This window comes from Mastigoproctus giganteus, chromosome 12 (assembly GCF_048544385.1).
Source record: "Mastigoproctus giganteus isolate SK-2022 chromosome 12, ASM4854438v1, whole genome shotgun sequence".
NCBI lineage: Eukaryota > Metazoa > Arthropoda > Arachnida > Uropygi > Thelyphonidae > Mastigoproctus > Mastigoproctus giganteus.
This window is the reverse complement of record NC_143586.1, coordinates 8,473,558-8,501,488: the sequence shown is the minus strand read 5'-3', so window position 1 is coordinate 8,501,488 and position 27,931 is coordinate 8,473,558. Positions and strand designations below refer to the sequence as shown.

The window sequence follows — 27,931 nt, the reverse complement described above, 5'->3', positions numbered from 1 at the left end:
TTTAATCATTACTATGCAAGCATCTTTGGATTCAAAGGAGGTCACTATGAACTGGTGATGTTTAAATGTATCCCAATTCACAAAGGGATATCAAAGAATGATGAGTGATTACAGACCTGTTAGTGTGACATCTGTTCCAGGGAAAATAATGGAGTTACTGGTTAAAGAAATAATAATTCAGGACCATATAGAGAATGCAATTCCACTACATTCACTGCATGGAATTGTTAAGGAACAATCTTGTCTGAAAATATAACAGGATACTATGACACAGTAACAAAGGAGAAGCAGTGTGGCCCTAAGTGCAAGTTACTGCTATGGATAGAGGAATGGTTGAGTGGGAAGAGAGGAGTTATCAGTGGAACTGCTCTTCTTGGACAGACAATATTATTGGAGATCTTCAAGGATCAGTGCTGGGCCCACTGTTGTTTCTATATTTATTAAAATAATATTGATGAAGGCATATCAGCATTAAGTCTAATTTGCAGATAATACTAATATTGGTAGAATGGTTAACCACAAAATTTGGGGCATGCTACTTCAACAAGATAAATTGTAAGCAGATGGGCTGAGAAGTCACAATTTAAGTTTAATACTGACAAATGCAAGGCACTTCATATGGAGAGCAGTAATCCAAAATTAATGTACTACTCACATCATGTCACACCCAGGGAACAGAAGAATGAAAAAAACCTGAGTGTAATTTTACAGTCTGATATGATGTTCTCTGAGCAGTGCAGACAGGCTGACAGAACAGCTGGTGTTGTTTTTGTATATAAATGACATAATATCGTTGATATACAAAAACAGTATCGTTGATATACAAGCTGATATACAGTTCCTGTATATCAATGATATACAGGAATTTTAAGAGCAGAGGTAAAGAGGTAATTATCTCATCATATAAGGCAACATTTAGGTTACATCTTGGGTACTGCATACAGTTTGGAGATTTCATTTTAAAAAGGACATAGACCTGTTGGAATGGGTGCAGAGAAGGGCAATGATATTAGTGAGAAGAACAAAAAGGTATTCTTACCAGGAAAGGCTTTAGTACTGCAAACTGCAGCACCTGGAAACTAGGCAAGCAAGAAGATCTGACAGAGGTGTTTTAGGCTTTGAATGGATTGAGTAAGCTCAATGCTCATGAAATCTTTCCTCTTCTCTTCTCAGACTACACAAGTGAGGGGGCATAAATTCGAATTGAAGGATTGTAGTAGAATAGATGTGCAGAAGGTTGCTTTCAAAAGCTGACAAATCCCTCCCATTCAATTATCATCCCATTGCACTTGCTTCTATTCTTTCTAAAGTAATGGGAAATCCATTAACTGCTAACTTCTAAACTATCTAGAAACCCTCCATCTGATCAATGATCATCAATATGGATTCTGTCGATAAACTGGTGATATACTGGCTCATGTTACCCATCTGTGAACAAATTCAACAGAAAAGTCTGGTGAAACTCAAGAAGCTGTTCTTGACATTTCAAAGGGTTTTGATTATGTTTGGCATAAAGGCATTTCTATAAGTTTCCATATTTTGGATTGTCACCTGTTTTCTGTAATATTGGTATCCAGTTTTCTCTCTAATGATCATGACGGGTGATGGTAGATGGCTCTCTGTCTTAAACTTCCCCGCTAAGCTGGTGTTCTCCACAGTTCAGTTCTTTCTCCTCCTGTTTTCCTCTTGTAAATTAATCCTTCCACTGACTGGAAATCCTATCCATAGTTTTTCTGACAATAGCATATTGCAATCTACCTTCCAGTTTGAGAAACCTTTCCCTGCACATTAGCTTCAACTTCTCGAATAACCACCACCAATTCTCTAAGTGCTGATCTCCAGGTAAATTTTCAATGTTGCAAAGCTAATTTAGTTACTTTCAATCCTTCTAAAAACTCAGTCCTGGCTACTACTACAATGCTAATTTTCAATTACGCTCAGTTTTTTGTAGACAAGATCTCTCTCTCTCTCTCTCTCTCTCTCTCTCTCTCTCGTATATCACAAATATGCTTATGATAAGCATCCTTTTTTCTTCTAACTATTGTATTGATAACCTTGGTAAACTACCTCCTACTATTCCCAATACACTCTACTATTCCCATCAAAAGGATGTAAGAAAAATTTTGAGCAATCTTGAAATCTCCAAGAAATTCTTACATTACCGGTGTTTTTCCTTCTGCTGGAAATTTGTTTATAATCCAGCCATCCCTCCCATCGCACTTATTTCTACTCTTTCTAAAGTAATGAAGAAATTAATTTACTGCCATGTCCTAAACTCAATTGGACAAATTCAATGGAAAAATTTGGTGAAACTCAAGCAGTTGCTCTTGATTTCAAAGGCTTCTGATCATATTTTACATAAAGGTCTTCTAAATAAGCTTCCATCTTATGGATTGCCAACTATTTTTTTTGTAATTTGGTATCCTGTTTTCTCTCTGACCGCTCATTTCAGGTGGTGGTAGATGGCTCAATATCTTCTAATTTCTCCACTAATGCTGGCATTCCATTGTTCCCACTCTTTTCTGCTTGCACTGACTGGAAAACATATCCATAGTTTTGCTGATGATAGCACACTGCATTCCACCTTCTATTTTGAAGAACCCTGTTCTGTACAAACAGCTTCAACTTCTCAAATATCCATCACCAATTCCTTAAATGCTGATCTCCGGGTATTTCTCAAATGGAGCAAAGATAACTTGGTTAATTTCAAACCTCAGTCCTATTGCATATCTTGCAAAAAGGATTAATCTGCTCCTATGCTTATCTTCAATGCCACAGATCTGTAGACAAGATCACATATCACTATTAGGATTACCCTGATTTCATATCTTTCTTGGCATAAGCACAGTACAAATATTACTTTCTTTGCATCTAAAAAACTGGGTTTTTTCTTTCACTCTTGGTGTTACTTTTCTTCTAAACAGCACTCTCTGTGCAAATCTCAGATCTGCCCTACCAGAGAAGACTGTTCCCACAATGTGGTGGTGCCCCCATTACTTCTCTCAGGCTTTTAGACTCCATTCAAAAAAGAGCAGTTACATAGCAGTTGTCAAAGATCATAATGACAAATCTCTTACAAAGTCTCTCCGCTCTCCATCTCATAGTTGTTCAGTTTCTGCTGCATGCTTTTTCTATAGATACTTCCATGGGTACTGTTCTTTTGAATTGGCCTTTATAATTCCTACTCTCTCTCTTCCAAAACAGTCCAAACATGTGCCACATCCTGTCAACCTTTATTTTCTGCTCAACTTCAAACTCACAGAACCAACTTTTTCTTCTTCCTCATTAATCCCTTCAACTGCCCTTTTTTTTCTGGAATAACCTCCCTTCACATATATTTCCAGAAAATGATGATAAGAAATTTAAGGTAAACAGGTATCTTTTTTGATCTCCTCAACCTTCAACCCATGCGTAGTGCTAAGTACTACAGTTTCTAATACCGCTCGTGATTGGTATTTTCATCAAAAAAAAAAAAAAAAGTGTACTAAGTAAGATAAAAGTAAGACAAATCCTGAAAGAATTAAAAAAACTAAAAATAATCATAAAATAATGCTATTTTTTTACACATTGATAAGATACACAAAGTCTTTACACATTGATAAGCACTTTGTGTAAGATACACAAAGTCTTTACACATTGATAAGCACTTTGTGTAAGATACACAGTCTTTACACATTGATAAGCACTTCATCTAAGGCCAACACCAATTGATGCATAAATATAATTAGCTTATTTGCTATCTATTTCTTGTACCTTGAATCATCTACTTAGGTTTAGATGAAACATCTCATTGGTCTAATTAAGTAAGCTTTGAATAATAGCTTTGTTGAATGTGAAGATTCACATAATATAATTTTTCTCTAAATAATTTTACTTAGTTTTTAACATTTAGGGAATATTTGCTTTTGCTGTATTTTGGTTAGTGATTTAATTTAAATTAAAACAAAGATCATAAAGCACATGCTTACCAATGAGAGTTTGCAAAACTAATGACTAAAATAAGAATAGAATTAGGCATTAATCCTTAATTCTTTGTGAAAACCACAATTATTTGAATTTACTAATTTTGGCTTAGTTAAGTTTATGGTGAAAGCTTCAAGCCTGAAAGCTATACAGAGTCATTATAAATGTCAGGCATAGACTAAACATAGACCCAATTTGCTCATAGCCTGAACATAGCTATGTGCAAATTAGGTTTGCTACATAATGTATTGATCTCATATTACAGAAGCATTTTGCTGTGAGTTTCCTTAGTATTGCACTACTCTAAATAAAAGGCCCTGGTACCATTAGATCCAGCTTTTGACAATTGGAGGTCTATTGGTGGGCAGTTGAAAACCTGAGCAACCCAATGACAAGATATATATTCATGATATATGAGATGCAAAATGGTGCGGTAAGTAAAGTAGACACAGTTAAGTCTAGGGCAAAAAGCTTCAACATATGAATGCTATATATAGTCATTGTACATGTTGGACATAGCCCTTTCCTGTACATAGTTATGAAGGTAACTTAGGGTGAAGTGCCTCTACAACATTTCTTATTGTGAAAGCACTTCACCCTGAGTTACCTTTGTATTGCTACTCTGAATAAAAGCCACAACTCCAGCAATATGCTTCTCCAGCAGAGAAATATATTGCTGGAGTTGCAATACCAAGGCAACTTAGTGCAGTGCCTCTGCAACATGAGTTGCCTTGCACTAAACATGGACTAAACAGTAAACAGTTTACTTATAGCTATGTACAGAAAGAGGCTAACCAATGCATACAATGATTTCTTCACAGTTTTTTTTGAAGTTTTTTTCTCTATTTAACTGTGTTTTCTTTACTTACTGCACCACCTTTGCATCTTGCATATTGGGGATGTATCTTGTCACTGGGTTGCTCAGGTCTTCAAAATGCCCATCCCCATTGGTGAGAATCCAGAGTTGAAAACCAGGTCTGGGTAGTGGAATATGCTTTAAATAAAAAAGAAATACACTTCTCCACTGGAGCTTTACCTTTTATTTAGAATAGTGCAATATCAAGGCATTTGTAGCAAAGTGCTTCCAAAATATGAGACTGATGCACTAATAATGACCCATTTGCTCATAGTTATGTAAAGAAAGAAGCTATAGCTCACATGTGCAAGTAATTCTGACTTTAAATGACAGTAATGTTTCTTTGTAGTTTTTTTTGGTATTTTTTGTGTACTTAACAAGGTGTATAAAAACATACTATATAGATGCTGCTACTAATACTATGTCGAAATAGAGTGCTGTTTAGTATTAGTAACATTCAACAATTAAGTGGTGGGTGTATATATATATATATGTACTTAACTTATTTATACATTATTATTTTTAAATTATGGTACTACTTGGGAGCATCATGTTTATAGTGACCCCAACCAACCTGCTAGTTATATATAAATCTAGCCCTGGTATGGATAGCCTTATATATATATATAAAAATATATAACAAAGATACATATAAAAACAACAAACTTAATGAAATTTTAAAGAAAGCTGGAGAAATTGGAGAAATTAGCAAAAGTTAGTGAAAATTAACATTCTTCCTCATGGCCATACCTCTGCTACTTCCTCAGGGGCTTTGAGCAGACATATAGCCATACTAGAGGAATGTATTATACATACCCATTTCTGTAATCTCTATATCAGTTGTGCTAGGTTAATTACTTAGTGGATAATTTGGAATTATAAGAGTAATCTTATTGAATATATGTACTTAATTTTATATATACGAGGAATGATCATTTAATTTGTGGATTTGTGGATTTAATTTGTCTGAAGAAAGCTATGAAAGGCAAACATTTTGCATCTGACACAACGATGCTCAGAGAGCCACAACAGAAGCACTTCACAGTCTTTCGAAAATGGCTAAACTTATCTTTAATGCATGGGTATGATGGTGGCGAAAGTGTGTAAAGTTCAAGGAAGAAGGAGAAATCCACAGAAGATCCAGATGATGATGATTAAGATAAGATCTTACACTAGTCAGTGAATTAAAAGATCGGCCTCGTGTGTGTGTATGTGTGTGTGTGTGTGTGTGTCCTACAATTTTTTCTTTGAAGTTACATTGATTAATGATTAACACGTCATCCATGTACCTATACATAATACTGCTTTGATCAATTCTCATTTCCCAATTATGTAAATGAAAGTTAGCTAGTGCCAATGAATTACTTGCCCTCACCTAAATAAGGGCAAACCATTATTTGCATCTTCTATGACAATGAAGTGGTTTGAAGAGATCTGAGTTTGAATCCTGCCAAAGACTAGGAATTTCTAAAAGGACTGTAGTTGGCTGATCTTAGGTGGAGGGAGTACTGCTCACTCACCCCAATAAGTTATTCCAGGTTTTTTAACACACATAATATGCAAATTGGTCTATGAACACATGCTTGTATAGACACAAAAGAGCAATATGGTCTAAGTCACTAATGCTCCATATTACCAACAACTACCACCACTACAAAAGTAATATTTAAAAGGACAAATTTATTAAATTATTTAAAATAGTCTTATTTAGTTCAAATGGACTCCTGTTTTATATGCAATGACCATCCTACATTTCAGTTGATAATATATACTGAGATGGCTTTGCATTAGCAACATCCCTTTCTATAGGAATTGACTGGTCTGTGATGCTGGTGAAGGTCAGGAACAGCCAATATAAGATTTTAGTTTGCACACATGGCAATCAGTTTTTGAGTATCTGTGAGGAAGAATGGATCAGCAGCAAGACCTTTTCTGACTTTGAACTTAGAATGAATGAATGGGGGGAATAAGATGTGCAGGTGCCAGTATCTCAACCATAGCCAACATGGTTAAATGCTTCTATTCTTTAGCATCACAAGTCTACCATGGCTGGCTCAAGAGTGGTCGAACAGCCAGTCATGTGTGGTCGATGCTCAGGGTGAGCATCATGTCTCAAAACATAGCAGTGATGCAGAACAGTAGCCCAGCTAACCAACCAGTTCAATGCAAGAATGGCAATACAAATATCCATATGGACTAAACACTGGACATAAGCTCATATAGGATATGGCAGTCAATGGCCGTCATGGCTACCCATGCTCACTGTGAGATACAAGAAACTGCATCCTGCATAGACATGTCAGCACAGGCATTTAACGACTGATATGTGGAAATTTGTTGCCTTGTTTTATGAATCACATTTCAAACTCGGTCATGCTGATGGGCATATCTGCACTTGGAGAAAGCAACATGAGTGAGACTGTGCCTTGATGCATAGTTGGTGTTTGGCAAGCTGGAGGTGGTGGTGGTGGTGGTGTTACGGTTTTGGGACTGTTTTCATGACATGCCTTGGGTCCTTTGATTACTGTTAATCAACACCTTGATGGGAATGAATGCCTTTCTATCGTGGCTGCCTTACTATCATTGCAGAACAAGTATGTTCCTTCATGATGACAATAAATCAACACAACTCTCAGCATCTACAAAAAGACAATGTGACATGCCACAAGACCTGGAAAGCTGCTGACTGGTTTCCGGAAAATGACAATGAATTCTCCATCCTCCCAACTCTTAATGTGAACGTATTCTATTCTCATGTAAAAATGAACAATAGATAGTAACAAAACAAACCAAGAACTGAATAATTATATTTATATATGATGAAATGATTGCATTGAAGTGCATTAAAGATTTTTTTCAAAAATCTTTAAATGAAGTCAGAACAAATATAACAATCACTATTTTATGCAGATGGTAAGATCATTATGTATTACATTAACTTAACTAGTAAATCAGTGTTTAATGTAATATGTCTCAGTGATAGCATTACTATTCTTAAAATAAAAACTATTCTAATAATTGAATTACCTGCCAAAATTTCATGACCTAAAACTGAAGTTGCTGGATCATACATTGACTACAGAGATATCAAAAAAATAAATAAATAAATAAAAATTAATTCAAAGTTTTAAAAAGCAATTAAAAATAAAAGTAACAAAACTATTTGCAGATACTGTATATTGAAAGAAGGGCATCACTTGGCTGTTCATAAAGAATTAATGTGAACTGCTACAATTAATTTTTTTTCCTCAGTACATATTTTTCTGATTTTAATTCTTGATCAGGACTGATAACAGGATTCAAAACAGAATCTAGAAATGCTGTCAACTGTTTGATCGTGAGAGAGTTTTAGCGTACAGTACACTGCAAGTTTACTGTAAACAAAAAAATTCAGTTTATAACAATTTAAGAGGTTTAAGTAGTGTTATTCATACTTTACATTAATTCAATATAAAACATATTATTTACTAATTAAATATAAAATGGATAATAAAATTAAAAATATTGCTTAAATTATAACATCAAATACCCACTAGCATATCTGATTTTATAATTTAGGGACATAAATAAAACCAATTTTTCATATTGAGCAACAATTCTGAGTACATTTCTTAAATGGATTAACAGTTCTTATCTCAGAACATAACAAAAATATACAAATAATGTAATAACCATATTTAATTATCAAAATTCATCCTTACTAAAGTGAGGCCTCCAGACATATGTATACAGTGCCTTACAAAATGGGATAAAACCATGGCAAAATGGAGGACCACCATCACAGTTGAGAACGTCGTGACCAGACTGGTCCACATTAGAAAGAGGAATCTTTCAAGGAGCTGCCCTGTGCCCACTATGGTTCTGTCTATCACTTAATCCACTATCCCTCGTGCTCACGGTGGCTGCCAACTCGAGAGTGCGCCTTGAGGTGCTGGCTAACCATGCCATACAGCTGCTCCAAAAACTGGACAAAGCTCCACTCACTCACTCAGGATATCACCAAATAAAGCCTGCTCAGTTCTCCTAAAGGGTGTGCTTAACATCAGAAGACCCCCCCCCCCCCCACAAATAAAAATAGAAGGCACGACAATCAAATTAGCTAAACAGATAAAATATCTCGGCCTTATTCTGGACCACACCCTCTCCTTCAAGGCACATCTGATATACATAAAAGAAAAACTGAGAAAATATACTTCCCTATTTGCTAGGGTCACACGCAGAGATTGGGGGCTAAACCGGAAAATGTTATCACTTTATTATAAGGCGATCTTTGTCTCGGAAGTCACTGGTGTGGTATGGCGGAGCTGGTACAGCAGTTAATAGGCGAATTCTTGACGATACAGAGGAACATATTACTGAGCATCATGTGTGCTGGCAAGAAGGTGAGCAAACATGCACTACAGATTCTTGCCAGGGTCCTCCCCCTAGACCTTGAGGTGACTAAATGTGCACTTACCTATCTCCACACCAAAGGAATACTTGGCCAGTACTAACAGATTCAACCTGGACTTGTCGAATAACTACAACACCAAAAAGCAGAGTCTCGTGGTTCACCTGTTGCAAACATGGCCAAACAGATCAACTACTTCGACCACGGTGAGGTAACCTGAAGATTTATCCCATTTGTTGAAAAGATGCACCCAAGAGCTCCCTTGTAGTTTTACCCAGGACTGAACACAACTTTTCTACTGACCAGCCATGGGCCAATCAAAGCAAAATTAAGTGCACTCGGCATAATAGAAGATTTCAGCTTCCACTGTGGGGAGCAGGAGACATGGCAGCACATTATGCATGACTGTGAGAGCTCATCACAAAAATAAAATTCATCCTGAAGAACCAGGAGCACCATTTATTAGACACAAAGGAATAATACAAGGCACTGAGCCGCTCTGCCCAGGATCTATTCACTAGAAGGAAGACTGAGTTAGCAATCCTAAACAATCAAAAGCAGCAAGCACTAGATCCCGGACTTGAAAACCAACATATAAACAAACTACCAGCAACAGACAGGACATACTCCAGAATAGACAAGACACTGATTTGGGCTGTAACCAAAAACAAGAAGACCAAATGAGAAGATGAATAAGAGGAGGACAATCAACCTAATGCTTTGACTTTCATGGCCGAGACCACTGTCCCAGGCATGACATCCACCTATTCTGGACTTACCACTGAATGGACAACTTACAGCTCCACTGCAGATGCCTTTTGGTGATGTGTACCATGCTCTCTTCTGTGGTACCTTTACTCCCTTTCCACTCTGCCCTTCTTTCTCTGGTGGGACCTGCCTCCACTGATACTTTGGGGATGCCTTTCCTATTGCCCCCCATATTTCTGCCCATTTCCCCCCCCCCAGCCTTTACAGCCTCCCCCCACTCAAATTTTCTCAACCCACTGCACAATGTCTCAACTTTAACTTAACTTCGAAACTAAAATAGTGACCATTTTGGCTCATCACCTAAACTAAATTCCATTTGGCTAACTGAACTTCTAACATTTAAGAACAAAAATATATATTTTTTAAAAGGCCTTAGCCCTGAAATCCCTGGAAACTAGGTGGTAGGGTCTGCCAGAGTACTCTTCTACTGCAATCCCTCTATGCCTGACTTGTCTCCTCAGGGCAAAGTGTGGGCAATGGGGGGGGGGGTTTCCCACTAGGGACCCAATGTCTAAAAGGTCAGAGGAACAACATAACATTACATGATATAACCATACACTTACACCTTTTTTTTAAAATCTCTGGCCTTCACATAGTTCTGTGCTACTCAAACAGTGTGCACACAATGTGGAGATGGGGGAAACCCCAGAGGCTGTTAGACAATGAACACTTTACACTTTACTTATCCAGCATGCTCAATAAAAGCAAGTACTAATATACCCTAAAACAGGGGTGGCGAACCTTTTTAAGGGTGTGTGCCAAAATTCACTAAATTTTTTATAAAACTACCCTCGTGTGTCCAGAACACAAAATTGGCTAAATCACATGCCAAAATTGGCTAAATATTTTAAAAAACTACCCTCGCGTTTCAGAACACAAAATGCATAATGCTTTATTATCCTTCTTAAATCATACCAAATCTTTCGCTCCAAGATTCTTGAAATTCTCTGCTACTTCCCACTTCATTTGAACATTTTTGTTTCTTTGCTGGTTGAGCTGACATTCTAAACAATCTGTAAAGGGTAAATAGCAATTAAAATATTTAGGGGCATTTATGAGAATTAATGAAGAATACTCTCCAATCTCCATGCCACATACAAATCGTAATCGACAATGAAGAAGGCTACACTAAATACTGAATTTGGATAATACATCTCACATAACTTTATCAATAACTTATGTTCTGAATAAACATGTGAAATATACAAATTTTTTTAATAATTTCATCGCTACGTCTTACTATATGAAGTCTGAATTTTTTTTTTTTTTTTGGGACGCTCTAAATTCCATGTGCTCAAAAAATATTTAAGCGTGCCACTTTGGGCATGCATGCCATGGGTTCGCCACCCCTGCTATAAAAGAAGGGAGGAAGAACCTGTACAACTTCTCTCACCTGATGTATATGGATGACATCAAACCTCTATGCTGTCCTTTATAATCAAGAATCAACTCCAACAGCTACTCCACATCATCAAAGAGTTAAAAAACACTGACATCATAATGCATTCTGACCACAAATGCAAGACCAGTGGATTACATCAAGGACATCCAGTCAGTGGAAACTACCAACTGAAGAGTTTGAAGCTACTACAGAGGGAGAGAGCTAAAAATATCTGGGGATGATGCAGCATAAATTAAAACACATGGAGGTCAAGGCTTGCCTGACTGAGAAATATCATCAGAGCCTGATGGTATTTCTGATGAGAAGCCTGCTGAAATCAAAGCTGAATGGTCACAGCCATAAACACTTACGTAGTCCCAGTACTCCTTTGGGATCATAGATTGCACTAATGCTGAGCTGGAGCAGATTATGAGATTGACCAGGTTAATAATGATCAAGAGCCACTAACACCACCTGAAGTTGGTCATTGAAAAACTAACAATAGCTTGGACAGAAGGAGGGAAGGGACTGACTGACCTCATTGAACAAAAGAAGGTGATTAAGAAGATGTGGAATTACTTCCAGGAAACACGTCACCAATCTACTAAGCCATAAGAAAGACAAATGGCACACACCACTTAACCTTAACAAGGAGACCCCATTCACACAGGCAGAAGAAGAAACAAAGACAAAAAAGTTCTTCCCTGAGACCAAAGGATTCATGCTTGCCATCCAAGACTAGGTATTCAACACCAGGATATTTTCTGTAGCCAAGGACCCCAGAGTAAGAGATAACACGTGTCAATGATGCCACTGTGCCCCAGAAATAACCAGCACAATACTGCAAGATGCATGGTGATCACCCAGGTGGAGTACACTCACAGACATATGACCAGGTCACCAGGATAATACATCAGAAGCTAGTGCAAAAATATCAGTTGATCAAAGAAAGTGTACCATGTTACAAGTACGTACCTCAGGCCATACTAGAGACTCCTACTCACAAACTATACCAGAACAGTACTATAATAATGTACATGATGATCCTGCACAACAGACAGGACATAACCCTCACCGACAAGAAGGAAATGGCAACCCTGATCGAAATAGCAGTGCCCAACACCAGCAACCTCTAGAAAACCTATGAGGAAAATATCAAGAAATACTCAAACCTAAGCCAGGAAGTCAAAGAAATGTGGCATATGGAACAGGTAATGACCATCTCAACACCTTGTCCACCATCAGCATGCTGCCAGAGAGAGAGAGAGAGAGAGAGAGAGAGAGAGAGAGAGAGAGAGAGAGAGAGAGAGAGAAGCCTCCATAAGAACCTAGCAGCAATAAGAATCCCAGAGAACACTTACAAAGAACTTCTGAACATGTGTAGGATAATAAGAGAGTTCCTTGACCAACAATAATACAAAAAATAATAATAACAAGCAGACATAACCAACCACCCCACACACTTGGAATCAGTACTCGTCATGGGGTGGAAAAAATCTTATAAAAGGACAAAAAGGTATATGTTGATGAATTGATAGACATTACACTATTATATCATGTGATAGATTAAATAATTTATTATCGAAATGATACAATTTAAAGGAACTGAAGCCCTCAATTTTAAATACTTAAACTATTTATGGCTATGTTTCGGGAACTCACGTTTCCCAAATGTGAGATTTCTATTGTTTCCCATTTAAGTGTTTGGCATTGAGGCAATTCTATTAAATTGTATCATTTTGATAATAAATTACTTAATCTACCACATGATAAAATACTGTACTGTGTATAATAATACATGGTCACATAGACCCCCCCCCCTTCCTTCCAAGTAATTAGAAAAAGGTATTTTTTATAATAATAATACAGTCATTCCCTGACTTACGTAAGGGTTGTGTTCCACGGAACTTTACAAAAGTCGAATTTTACGTAAGTAGGAATTTCCCTAAATGCCTGGATCACGTTATAAAGCACCCTGTATAATTCCGTTGATGTGTAGCTTCGAAGCTTAGTGACACATGCAGTAACTATTCACTTTTTGAGTAAATTAAAATGTTAACCCTACAACAGAGATGGTCATATGACTGAAATGGTCCAGGCTCCGGGAATCCCTAGGCTGCCTTCTCTCATTGATGAAAAGAAGACTGGTAATCACAGTAAAAATGTTGACCGGTCTGATCACGTCTTCTTCATTCTGGGATCTCTGTGGCCGGAGGATTACACCTGCTCAGCTCAAGAGGCACCCCAACTACACTGGTGAGCCAAAACATTATGACCACTTACCTAATATGATGTTGGTCCTCCGTGTGCAACCAAAACAGCTCATACCTAGTGAGGCATGAACACTACAAGATTTCTAAATGTGTCTTGTGGTATCTGGTACCAACATGTAACCAGCAGATCCTTTAACTCCTGTAAGGTCTGTGGTTGAAACGCTGCAGATTGGAGTTGCTGTTCCAACACAAAGCACAGATACTCGATGGGATTGATGTCTGGGTAATTTGGAGGCCAGGGCAATACCTGGAAGTCTTCCTCATGTTCTGCTAACCAGTCTTGAACAATTCGGGCGATGTGGCATGGCGCATTATCCTGCTGAAAGGTGGCACCGCCAGAGGGGAAGACCGTTGACAGGAAAGGGTGCACCTGGTCAGCAATGATGTTTAGGTATTTTTTATTTATTTATTTATTTACATAAATACAAAAATACATAAATTTGAACCTGTGTAAGAAACTCCAGCAGAAAGTGGAGCTTCTCTTACAAAATTGTAAAACACAACAAACTCTCAAGTTTTATTGTAAAAGAAATGCATGTATGCACACTCGATGACATTTATGTATTCGTGTAAGTATGTGGCCTGTTTGTAGCGGCTCCAGGACCTGGGTCCATCTCCACAAATTGTCTCTATCTTGATTACAGAATCTGTGTAATCAGGGCTTGAAATGTGAGCAGCCAACACCTGAGCAACTGCTGCCTGATGCCTGTCCCAAGGCATGTGGAGCCGGACATAATCAACTATCTGTGCTTCGGTAGTGTGCGCTAAAATCCCGCATCCACTGGAGTAGTGCAATACCAGTGGATGCCAGCAATCCCATACTCAGGATGCCCAGTCCTGAGTACCAGCAGGGAAAAAAAATAAATAAATAAAAAAAATAATAATAATAAATAAAATAAAATAATAATAAAAAATTAATAATAATAAAAATAAAATAATAAATAAAATGTATCAATTAATAATAATAAATAAATATCAAAAAAAAAAAAAAAAAACACCAGTGGTTGACATCTCTGAACAACCTCAGAGATAGAGTGTAGAGTGAATTTAGTGTCAAGCAGCACCAGGGGTTTCCCCCATCTCCGCGTAGCTTTCATTGTAAGTGTGCCAGTTCACTGGAAAGGCCAGAGATTTAAAAGAGTGTGGATATTGTATACATATAGTGTTATATACCGTTGTTCTTCTGACCATTTAGCCACTGGACCCCTGCTGAGGCCCAACATTGGCCACACTCAGCCCCCGTGGAGGCAGGCCAGGTATACCAGCATTATAATTATTTACTCTGGCAGGTCCTGCCACCTAATTTCCTGAGATTTCAGTGGCTAGGATCTTAAAAAAAAATTTTGATCTTTCGCGTGGGGGGGGTAAGAGCACTAGGATTTGAAAGGCCGAAACTATTGGCAAACAGTAATTTGGATGTGTAGGGCAATCACTTGTGAACAGATAGATTAGGGGAGGGAGACTAAAGACTGGGGGGAGAGACAGAAATATGGAGTCAATAGGGAAGGTGACCCCAATAGGTGTCAGTGGGGCATGCCCATGCCCCACCAGAAGAAAAATGGGGATGGCGAGGAGGGGAGGAGACAAGAGGATAATCACCTTCCCCCTGCCAGGGAAGTGGAGTGGAAAGAAAGCCAGGAAAGAGTGCCCAGCTTGGTCGCCAATTGGCAGCAAATCTGCTGTTCAAAGTGAGGAAAATATATGGGTCCAACGAAGCAGTCGGAACCAGTGCCCAGATGTCATTCATGGGCTATGTGTCCATCCAGGTAGGTTGAGGTCATGGGTTATATACCCGACCAGGGTAGTGTCTCTTTTGCATACCAGATGGGTCTAGTCCGTTGATCCTGATTCCATCATCAGGGAGGGTGGGCCAGTGCCTTTTCCATCCAGTGAGCACATCTTTTCTGTGGTGTGCGTCCTATTCAAGTAGGTTGGTTGGGTCAGACAATTTGGGTTTCAGTGCTGGTGTATTTGCTCATAGTCCGGTTGTTGTCGAAGTTTAATGTCTGCTACAAGGCATACTGTGCCCTTAGTTCCTGATCGCAGAACAGGTTCTTCTTCTGGCAAAGAGTTCCTGTGCAAATCTGGTGAGGTTCTTATATTCTACGTGACCTCACAGCACGTAGGTCAACCTTGTTATTAGGTTTATACGTAGGTCCACGTAGTTTGTACATTCGTGCATGAGGTGGGTCCAGCTTTCCGGTTCGCCACATGAACAGTTGGGGTCTTGGAGGAGGCCCAGAGATGTTAGTTTCTCGTTGAAGGGGCCGTGACCCGTCAATAAGTAGGTGGCATATAGGCCTGGGTGGAACCATACAGGTAGTTTCGGGAAAACCCTGTCTACATCAGATATGAAGCGTTGTGTCACCTCCCCTTTGGTTGAGTCTGTCCACCTGTTTTGTCATTCCTGTTTTAAGTGTGCCAAGAGCCAGACTTTTTCCAATTTTATATTGTTTGTGGGTTCAATCGTAAAGCCCGAGTAAGTCACAGAGATTCCTTTTGATACGCAGCATGCTAGTCTGCATCTGACCACTTCAAGATCCAATAAGAACCTGGAGCGCCTCCGTGCTCACAATATTGCAGGCTCGGGTGGTTTTGAGCAATATTGTTCGTTGTGTAGAGTCCAGTATTCTTTTGTTGGTGGTCAGTCTGGTTCTATGGTACCATATCGGTGCACCGTATGTGATCGCCGGGAGAAAAGTAGTCTTGTAGTATAGCAACATGGTTTGTTCACTCAGCCCCCAGTCCCTACATGAGACTCGCGCAATCAGGCCCGAGTAGTTCCTAATCTTGGTCCTGAGTTGCTTGAGATTCGGTTGGAATGTGAGCTTGCTGTCAAAAATGATCGCGAGGTATTTCATTTGTTGGCCGAATTTGATTGTAGCACGATTTATTTTAATTTGCGGTGGCCTCATGTCCAATGTTACCTTAAGCAAGATGGAAGTCATTTTGGCAGGCGAGATCTGTAGAAAGTTCTCCGTAGCCCACCACTGTAGAGTATACAGAGTTTGATTTGCTCAAGTCTCAAGTTGTGCCCTATTATCTGCCGTCACAGTGAGAATTAAATCATCTGCAAGGCCGGTGTTCAGAAAATCATCAAATACTATATTCCACAGCAGTGGTCCAAGCATGGAACCCGGGGGGCATCCCCTGTGGATGTTCCTGCTGATCTGTTGGTATGGTCCTTTCACTTCTATTTTTCGGTGTGAGAGGTAGCTTTTGATATTATTCTAAAGGTTGCTTGGGACCTGTGACATTCTGAGCCTGCCCAGGATGCCCAGCCACCAAAGTGAGTCGAACGCCCCGGCAATATCCACTGCAGTAGCAAGAAAGTACTTCTTGATCCTGATTCCATCATCAGGATCAAGAAGTACTGTATTGTTGGCAATCATTCACTGATATCACTAGGTTTCTCATCGCATCGACAGTCGAGTACCTGGCTTGAATCCGAATTGGTTTTTTGCCTCAAGGTTCGCAGTAAGTAGTAGTGTTGTATCCGTCTATGAAGGAGCCGTTCATATAGCTTACTTAAAACTGTTAGGAGCGCTATGGGTCGACATAATTCCAGGAGTGCCGGATTTTTGCTTGGGGCTTTGAGAATTAATCTGACATTTGCTGTTCTCCACTCCATAGGGAAGTAGCCAGCCTCCAGGCAGCAATTGTACAACCTTAAGAGAAGTTGGGGTTCTAGGTCAGCAACCTTCTTTATGATTTCAGGTTCAAGCATATCTCTTCTGGGGCATTTTAGGCCTGATCCGGGCAGCCGCTTCTTGGAGTTCCTCCAGTGTAAATGGTTGTTCTCTCTCTCTCTGTTCCGTGAGGTATTCTTCGTTTTCTTTGCACAGCTTGAGTTGTTGTTCACTGGATGGCTGTGCTGGTTTCTTCAGTATTGCGTTTAGGAGGTTGCTGACTGATTCCTCCCACGTTGTAGTTAGAGTGCCTTGTGGAGTTCGAGTCGTCATGAGGACTTCTCCCCTGGGGAGTTTGTTCATAGTTAATTTGTATATAACCCCCCAGGAATCCACGTTTCCAGCTGTGGAGACAAGCAACTCCCAGGATTTTCTTTTACTCTTTTGGATTTTGTCTGTGTATAGATTTCTTGCCTCCCTATAGCGTTGTCTTAAGGCCTCCACCTCAGCCTGCAGCCAAGACCTGCAGGCTCTTTGGAATTGTTTCCTTCTATTTGTGACCTCCTTCCTAAGGGTCTGCAGCTCCCGGGTCCACATTGGGACCATTCCTGGGGAGGGTCTCTTCTTCTTTATGGTTGCACTGCTGGACTCTGTGATTATGTTAAATACTGTTCTTTGCAGGATGTCTGGATCAGTTTTCTTCTCTATTTGCTGTTGCCTATAGCTTTGATAGCTGTGGCTAGGTGATCTGCAAAGTGATTCCAGTCCACTTTGTGGATTGCAAATCTGCTGGTGAGATATCAGGTGATTGGGGTTCTAGTTGGCGTTCTTGAGATTCGGTACGTGATCACCCGGTGATCGGATGTTGTCCAGGAATTTGACTGTCCATCCGTCGATGTGCGCGGCCACATTGGCTGTGGCTATTGTAATGTCTATGTCTGCTCTATGTCTTAGGAAGTCTTCAAGTAGCTGACCATTGTGCGTTGCTCTTCTGCCCTCCGTTTTGCTGTGCCATGCGAGCGACCGACAGTTCACGTCTGCCCCCACCCCCCACAATGATCCGCTGGTTTGGTAGGATGTCAAGTAGCTGTTGCAAGTAATTTATGGCAGTTGTGATATCTTGTCCCGGTCTAGATTAGAGGGATATGGCATAGAAGGCTCCTATTGGCGTGATGACATGGGTTCAGGCTGCCCAGGGTGTGCACAGCTGTGCGATCTTCGTTGCAGTGATGTCCGGGTTTCGGACCAGGACCGCAGCCCAGGGAGTGTCCTCATCAGATTGGATTAATTTATATGCAAGTGGGTAGCCCCTTACTTGTTTGGAATGTGCATACAGTTCCTGAAGTAGCAGGATATCAGCGCTCTCTTGGTCGGCCTTAAGGCGTAGCTGGTCAGCCACAGCCCTGACCCTCTGCATTATGCTGGAATATTTTCATCTCTGTGGTGTTGAATTTCTTAGTTGTAGTCATCATAATCAGTTCTAGTTTGGTGCATGCTCTTCGCTTTGATGTATGAGGGACAGTTGGGGTCCCTTATCGAGTGTTTGCAATCCATTTTTACCAACTTGAAATTAGCACAGATAGGGTCTTTGTCCTTATTTGGACAGTTTTTAAACTCATGTCTCTGCTCTGTACAATGGCCACAGGTGGGATGAGTCTGAGTGCAGGTGTGGGTAGTATGCCCGAATTTACAACACCGGAAACATTTTGGGACGGGTACATACTCCCTGAAGCCGTGGCTGCCCCAGTTGATAAAGACACTGTTTTGCTGACATATAGTCTTCCAGGCCGCTGGTGAGAGCTCTACCACCCAGTTGGCGGTGTTTCCTGCTCTAGCTTTAGTATGAAATCTCAGAGTAACGATGGTTGATGGTGCCTTCAATGGATGGTCTTGCTGTAGGTTTCTCATGTACAGCTCTGTTTGGATCTCAGTCGGAGTTATATCCTTGTCCAAGTCGTATATAATTACATTAAATCCCTTTCTTTTCGGTGGTAGGGCCTCTAATCCAAGTCTGTGGATTCTTTGATTGTTTAGTATGAGGTTTGCATCCGCCTTTGTCTGGGTTTCAATGATAACACCCACATTTCGGGTTTTGCGAACCGATTTGATTTTTGCCGCTCTTAAGTCTTCGGTAAGGTTGTTTACTACTATGCTCTTTACCTCTTCACTGGTGTGGGTTTAATCTTTGGAGGTCGGTCTTACGATGAGTAGGTGTGGGGTTGGCAAGAGGGTCTTGCGTTTAGTGGTAGGTTCCTTAGTTGCTATTTGGTCCGTGGGTTGCTGTGTCCTCAGTGCTTCAGCAAAAGTGGGGGCACGCTGTTGCACTTTGTTCGCCCCACTTTCAAGATAGGCATCAAGCCTGGCAGTTATTTTTTCATTTTCCAGGTGTGTTTGGTCCAAAATTGTTTCTAGTTTGGTCCACAGGGAAACTATTTCAGCTCTTAGTCCTGTAGTCACTCTGCTGCTCTGATTCTTGAATAAGTTTTCAAGGGTGGTTCGCAGGATCAGTTTCTGTTCAGGGACGGTGCCCTTGGGCAAGTTTGGATCCAGTGGTAGTTCCTCTTGTTTCTCTTCGGTAGAATCCCATTGGGAGTCATGAATCTCTTGTGATTCTCTCATGTCGGTTTGTGAGTTTTCCTTTTAGCAGAGGGGGCTCTGGCGCAGGGTTCTACCAGCCCCTCGTCATGCTCGATGACTGTAATGTCATCCTTGTTGGCACGCTGCAACGAGGTTTGGGTTTTATTGGTTTTCCCTCTATGTTGGGATAATTTCGAATAATCGAAGTAGGTACAGATTTCTGAGTTGGTAGGGTGTTGCTTCGGTAGGACTTGATTTTTGGTGCAGGAAGACACCCGCTACAAGTTCGTAGTCCAATCTGGTGAATTTCTGTGCACTAAAGAAGATTTTGCCTGTCCCCCACAAACAGGTGTGTGTGGAGCTATTCACAAAAACACCGCTAGAAGACCAGAACAACTTTCTCCTGGGGGTTTTCAGGGGCGGTGAGCACGAAGATGATATTTGTTTTTCCGTAAGAGCAGTATTTGTGGAGTTCGTCTTCCATCACAGAATGTTTATGGAAAAGAGGGGGGGAACACAAAAGTCATGTTCTCTTCGTTATATCCACACGGAATCTTTGGAAATTGTTGGAGCAGTCTATGCCCAAAATTATGCTGTTTTGGATCACCTCCCCAGTCAAGAGCTGGATCCAAGCGCGGCAGCCAGAAATAATTGGACGCACTCTCTATTTCCCTGTTGTCAGCATGGTGACCAGTACCCTCTGGCAAACAAAGGAAACAGATAAAAACACTTCTATTCAACTAATAAGCCCAAACAAACACAAAAGTTTCTCACCTGGAGAATTCACTGAATTTTAAAAATTCATCGATGTACATAATGTGTATGATGCGGTTGGCAGCCATATTCGCAATCTTGAAGGCAGCCATATTGGTTCTAAGCATAGGCACTACATACAAGAACAATGCTATCATATATAAGAATTAAAAACTCCCATAAATTCATTAAATTTGCACAGAATTTCACATAAAGTCACCTGGTGATCCAATATTTTTAGTTCTTCAAATCCAAATCTTTGGCGAACAGTAAATCCATAATTAATTGGCACTATAATCACTTTTTAATCAGGACACATAGAAATGTGACCTCGTGTAATCACTTGCAGCACGTGGATCGACACTGTTTTGCAAGCTCGGAACTGGTCATTCACTCCACACCTAATGTATGTGCAGAATAAGATTAAAAATTATGCAGCCATGCTCGCCAGAGTTACATGCCGAGACTGGGGGCTGAAAAGGCGCACCCTGGCGATCCTCTATAAAGCAGCAATCATCCCGGCAATCACATATGCATCTGGCGCATGGTTCCACAAGGCCTCAACCGTGGTAAATCGCCGACGGCTCGAAATTATACATAGACCCATCTTACTGACCCTCACCCAAGCATGCAAAACAATGTCGACCCACACGCTGCAAGTGATTACAGGGGCTCTCCCCCTCGACCTTGAGGTTACCCGAACAGGCATGCTGCAGCAGTTTGGACGAGGAAAGGTTACAACATATCTGGACCACACAACAGATCCGACAAGCAATTCGAAAGCCGAGAAGAACAAGCTTCAAATCTACCTGCGATCAATCTGGCAACAGCACTGGACAAACTCTGACAAGGGGGAAGTCATGTGAAAGTTCCTTCCAAATCTGGAGCAAGTGTACCCTATATTTCCGACATGGTTTTGCCCAGGACTGCATGTCACCTACCTCCTTACAGGAAATGGAGCGATCCGTCACAAGCTTCATCTCCTTGGAATCACAAACAACCCTGCATGTGCTTGTGGCTTCCCCAAGACCTGGGTTCACCAGATGCACGACTGTGAATTGCATGATGACCTACGTGCCCAGCTGATCACGTAAGTGCATTGCAACCTTAAAGACCAGGAGCACCACCTGCTGGAGGATGAAACAACCTACAAAGCCTCAACTGAATTTCCTCAGAGCCTATACACTAGATGACTAACTCTTCCACTGCCTGCAAACCACAAACAACAATGACAAATTTAGTACTCCACACACCCCAAACCTGAAAGCTCCATGATCTGGTGAAAACTTATAATTCCATCAATACCACATTACTGGGGTAGGACCATTAAATATCCCAACTCATAACTAATTATAATCAAACGGAAGACGTATCACAGGAAGAGTATGGGGGAGAACCTCTCAGTTCTACCCCCGTTGATAACGCTGGATATCATGGCAGAACTGGAATTCACCTCAACCATACTCAATTACTTTCCGCCGCAAATTGACTGATGGACGGAACATGGCTCCCAAGGGCAACCTCCAAAGAAAAGAGCAAGCACAGCCTCCGTGCACAATATACCACCCGGACTTGTATTCTGCTTGACAGCTCCATTCTCCCAAACAACAACGGAATCCACCCTAATGGCGAATAAATCCTACTCTTCCAAATATCCATGGACGGGACATGGTTCCCACAAGCGACTACTCAACAAATTGCTACATTAACTGCACTGTATTGACTTGGACTTATTTATCCTACATTTCCAGTATCAAATGGACCTGAACTTGCTTCTTGAATACTCAATCCTGACCTACAGATGGAGTAGGCACCAAAAACGGCGAGCAGCCCTCTATACATTATCCTATGTACGTTAAAATATGATTTAAGTGGACGGATCCCAGTTCCAATGAGCGACCACCAAATTAGCGGAAAAACTTAGCGCACACAGACATCAGAGAAGAGGAGTTAAATCCTAGAAGAGACTCAATCCTACTGGTCTATACCAAATGCCACATGGACAAATCGCAGTCTCTGCATGCAGTGCCATATTGGTGACCTGAGCCAGCTCCCTTGCCTGGCTCACCTTTTGCACCCTTCCCCAGCGGGTGGGGGAGTGTGACGGTTCTGCCGTCTCCCCCACATGTGCCACCCCCATTCTTATTCTCTGGTGGGGCATGAGCAGCCCACTGTAAACTGGAGCTGTCTTCTCTATCGGCTCCATGTCTCTGCCTTTCCCCCCAGTCTTCGATCTACTCCCCCACTCTACCTGCACACAAATGAATGCCCCACACAATCTAAATTAAACTAAATAAATCTAAAATCACCTTCGCCCACTACTTTCGGCCTCTCATTCCTAGCACCTCCCTGCCACGCGAGCGCATAAAAAAAACATTTTTTTTTTTTTTTTTTTAGGTCCTAGCCACTGAAATCTCAGGAAATTAGGTGGCAGGACCTGCCAGAGTAAATCTTAGTCTACTGGTGTTTCCTGGTCTGCCTCCACGGGGCAAAAGTGGGGCAACGTTGGGCCTCAGTAGGGGTCCAGCGGCTAAACGACCAGATGAACAACGGTACACGACACCACACATGTACAATATCCATAAACTTTTGAATCTCTGGCATTTCCAGTAAACTGGCACACCCATCACAATGCAAGCAATGTGGAGATGGGGGAAACCCCTGGTGCCACTTGACACCAAACACACTTTACACTTTACATCTACCTCAGAGATAGGTATAGGTATAGGTATATTTGGGTCTAACGGCTCCTGGGATTTCTCCCATCTCCGCATATGTACACTGTATCGGACAAGCCAGGGATTTAAAAGTATATGGGTCATGTGGTATGTAGCATGTTGTGCCCTTGTTCATCCAGCCTGTTAGCCGCCGGGCCCCTAATGGGACCCGACGTTACCATACCTCGCCACGGGGAGGCCGACTGGGTGTTACCTGTATAGTACTCTGGCGGGTTCTGCCACCTACTTTCCTGGGATTTCAGTGGCTAGAACCTATAAAAAAAAAGTGCTGTTCGCGGTTAGTTATTAGCGTTTGTTAGAATAATTTAGATGCTTGCGAGGGGCTATACGCTGAAATAATATTTTCTATATGCCTAAATGGATCGGGCAGGAAATTTTGATGTACTTAAATTTGGACGCGTAGGGCTGAAAACGCTGTGAAAGTCAACAGTGAAGGGGGTGGGGAGACTGAAGACTGGAGGGAAGAAAAGGAAGTAAGGGGCCGATAGAGAGGATGGCCCCGCAATTTCAGTGGAGCAGGCCCGTGCTCCACCAGAGGGAAGAGATTTGGGGAAGGGAAGGAGTGGGGCAAAGCCCCCTCTCCCCACGGGAAGGGAAAGAAAGCACCGTTCAAGAGAGAAACAGTGTATGTTGAGTCATATGACAACCTTGGATATCCTTTAGTCCAGGTGCCCAACAAGGCAAGATGGGGTTCTTCTGGTCTTCTGTGGTGTCTTTGAACAAGCTGAGTCAGAGTCTTAGTTGTGTTTCCATTGAGGGATGGCTGTTGTCTCGTGATTGATATTGTCCTATTCATGGATTTGTGAACTTTTGGAACACCTCCACTCAAGGGAAAGGGAGGGTCCGTTGTCTTGTGAACAGATTTTGCGCAAAAAGTGTGAATGCTTTGTAGGTCTCTTCCTCTTGTAGAACGATGTTCTCCTGGTTTCGAAGAAGCGAGTGAATCTTGGTGTATAGTTGACATCTGAGGTCCTCGTATTGGTCACACTCGTATACCAGGTGCTCCCAGGACTCCTCCTGTCCACAGGAGCACCGCGGAGTAGCTGAGATTCCAAAGTCATATAGCCTCTTTCTAAATGAGCCATGTTCGGTCAATAGGTAGGTAGTTTTGAGTCCGGGCGAAAACCAGGCTGGGGAGAGTGGATAAACTTGTCCTACATCCGGTATAAACTTCTTAGTAATGGAGCCTTTGTTAGTGAGGTTCCAGCGATTTTGCCATAGTGATTTTACATGTTGCAAAATCCGTCTGTTCTCCACGGTTTTGGAGTTTGTTGGGTCTGTGGTGAATCCTATATGAGAGACTATTTTTCCTTTGGAATGTTGGTAGAGCAACCCCCAGCACACAATCTCCAAGTCCAGGGGAAGGCATCCCGCCAGGACCTGGAGCGCGTGCGTGCTCACAGTGCAGCAAGCTCTTGTCATTATCAGTAGTATCGATCGGTGTGTCATCTCTAGTTTTTTCTTGTTGACAGCTGTGCTAGTCTTTGTGTACCAGGCCCCAGCTGCATAGGCTAGTGCTGGGATAAAGAATGCCTTATAGAGGACGCCAAGGGCCCTCTTTTTCAGGCCCCAATCTTTTCTTGTGACTCTGGCCAGCAGGCTCGCATACCTTCTTATTTTTGTTCTCAGGTAGCAGAGATGTGGTGTGAAGCTAAGGTTTCTGTCAAGTATCACTCCAAGGTATTTTATTTCTGTTAGCAACTTTATGGTTTTACCGTTTATCTTAATCTGCGGTGGTCTTCTAGGGTCAAGGAATCCTTTGAGAAGTATTGAGCTTGTTTTGTCTGAGGAGATAGTAAGGAGATTTGCACTAGCCCAATTTTGCAAGTCGCTAGTGGCCCGGTTTGCTATGGTCTCCAGTCGTGCCCGGCTGTCAGCCTGCAGCATCAGAACCAGGTCATCCGCATATGCCTGGGTTTTAACATTTGGAATATCCAAATTAAGGAACTCGTCTAGGACCAGGTTCCACAAGAGTGGCCCCAGGACAGAACCCTGAGGGCAGCCCCTGTGGACAGGCCTAGAAACAGAGGTAGGTGGTAGACGTCAGAGTGCCTGGCACATGGATGACTGGACCCAGGGTATCCCAGCAGAACATTGCCCAAAACATGATACCACCGCCACCGGCTTGTTTTTGTCCCACGGTGCATCCAGGCACCATCACACTTCCCCAGGTAAACAACGTACACGTACCCAGCCATCCACACGGTGCAACAGAAAACATGATTCGTCAACCTTCTTCCAATCACTCAAGGTCCAGTTTCGATGCTCGCGTGCCCACTGTAGGCACTGTCACCGGTGAACTGTGGTTAGCATGGCAATCGGAGCGACCTGCGGCTATGCAGCCCCATTTTCAGCAGGGTTCGATGTACTGTGTGTTGGGACACATTCCTCCCGTCACCAGCTTTCCAATTACTGGTGAGTTGCACCACAGTCACACTTCTGTTGCCATGTACCATTTTGGAAAGTCTTCGCTCACCTCGAGCATCGATGAGCCATGGTCGTCCAACACCTTGCTGGCGGTTCGTGGGTTCCCCCTCCTTGGACCACTTTTGGTAGGTACTAACCATAGCTGACTGTGAGCATCCCGCCAACCATGCCATTTTGGATATGCTCTGACCCAGTTGTCTGACCATTACAATTTGGCCTTTGTCAAACTCGCTTAAGTCCACTGCCTTTCCCATCTGAAGAACATGAATAACACTGATTAATGGAGATCAGTATCAGGTGTTTTTTATACCGTGTCCCGACCAGCACACGTGATGTAGTTCACCTGCGGTTGCTTCGATTTGCATAACGATTCGCTGGTCATGATGTTTTGGCTCATCGGTGTATTTGCCCACTTCATTCACGCCTCCACTTATCAGATCGTTTCCTACCATACCAGATGCTCGGATGAATCCAGGCCATTGATGCCGACCTTCAGAAATTTGCTGTCAACCGACAATATAGACGTGGGATACTTGGCCCCACATACCCCAATACCCCACATATATCCCATAGACCACGAACTGTCAGTTGCATCTGCAAATCACCAAACCGCTTAACTAAAACTGGGATTGGTAATCCCTGGAGACGTGGCTGCACCATCCTTTAGCAAAGCATTACATCCAATTGCAACTGTCTAGACAGAAGTGAAACTGCCCCAGTTGCTCCCAGTAAGGAATATTCAATGTTGGTCCAGACAGTGTACACAAGGAAAAGCCTTCTTTCTTCACATCCAAAGACAGCATACCCTTCATCACCACTTGGAGATCCTTGTGAATTAACGAATGAACGTAATGGGGAAATGAGCCTGGCACTGCTCTTGCTGCTCTCTCCCATGAACTGTGAGGAACAATAGTATATGTAAATCGTATATGTATCAGTTGTCATTTGGTTATTTAAGTTTAATGTTCTAAAACTCATGGTAAGATTTAGTAATTATTTTAATATAATTTAATTAGTAATGTAATTTGTTTAATGCCAGTTCTCGTCACCTTAACATCTTATGTAAATCCACTATATCATTTAATGTCACCTTGTTTTGTTCTTTAATGTCTTATGCTATTTAATGTTATTTAATACCTCTTATCTGCAAACCCCTGGCCTTTTGGCCATGAAGGGAAAGTGCAACACTATTTAACCTTTCATCCAGTTACAATCGAAGGTTGTTGCATTAAAGATTTTTTTTTCTCTCTCTCTCTCTCTCTTTACTGTGATGATTGTTTTCTGCAGCAGCATGTTCCAGAGGCAACCAGAGAAAGTAATACTCTTGATCTGGTTATCAGCAGTGATCATTCATGTATTAGGAATTTGCAGATAAAAGAACCACTAGGTGGCAGTGATCACAGTGTACTGACGTGGGATTTACTTAAAGATTTAATTACCATCAGGGATAAAGGAAAGGGTTTTTGCTTCCGTAAAGGCGAATACAGTGGTCTCCGACAGTTTTTAAATTCTGTACAGTGGGATCAACTGACGATGTTACCAACAGTAAATTTTAAGTGGGAAGCATTCAAGGAATTAATCATGGATGCTACTAAAAGTTTCATACCTATTAAGAAATATTGTTCAAAGTTTAGGCCTAAATGGTTGTCAAATGAACTAATGAGACTCGTAACAGAGAAGAAAAATGCATGGGATGCATATAAATTATCAAGTGACTCAGAAGCCTATGGCAGATATAAGTTAATCTGTAATCAGGTCACAAAGGAGGTTCGGCAGGCGAAGGCAGATTACGAGAAATCCTTGGCAAAAGATGCTAAGAAAAACAGCAAGGATTTCTTTACTTATATAAACTCTAAAAGGAAGGGGATGAATCTGATTGGTCCACTTGACATCAATGGTTCAACTGTTGATGATCCTGCTCAGATAGCAAACAAACTGAATGAGTATTTTGCATCTACATTCACACGTGAGGAATTATTAAGGTTTGAAAATGGCAGAAGGTTATCAAATTGTAGCAGGATACTTAATGATTTTGTAATAACTGAGAGCAAAGTGGAAGAGAAACTGTTGAAGTTAAACATAAGAAAAGCACCTGGGGTGGATGGGATCTATCCAGTTATATTAAAGGAGGCGGCAAAGCAACTAAGCAAACCCTTAGCCATAATTATGAGAGCAT

At 41.4% G+C, this 27,931-nt stretch overlaps 1 protein-coding gene across 3 annotated transcripts in view; it reads right to left on the bottom strand.

Moving 5' to 3' along the window:
• Positions 1-27,931, bottom strand: part of LOC150076660 (uncharacterized) — a 349,756-nt gene that overhangs the window by 196,203 nt on the left and 125,622 nt on the right. For 2 of the 3 annotated variants that reach the window (XM_090386112.1, XM_090386111.1), the window contains exon 6: positions 7,847-7,895. The exons of the other annotated variant lie outside the window; for it this stretch is intronic. In XM_090386112.1, the coding sequence (XP_090242238.1) occupies positions 7,847-7,895 (49 nt within the window). The remainder of the gene's footprint in view (positions 1-7,846; positions 7,896-27,931) is intronic. 3 annotated transcript variants of the gene reach the window in all.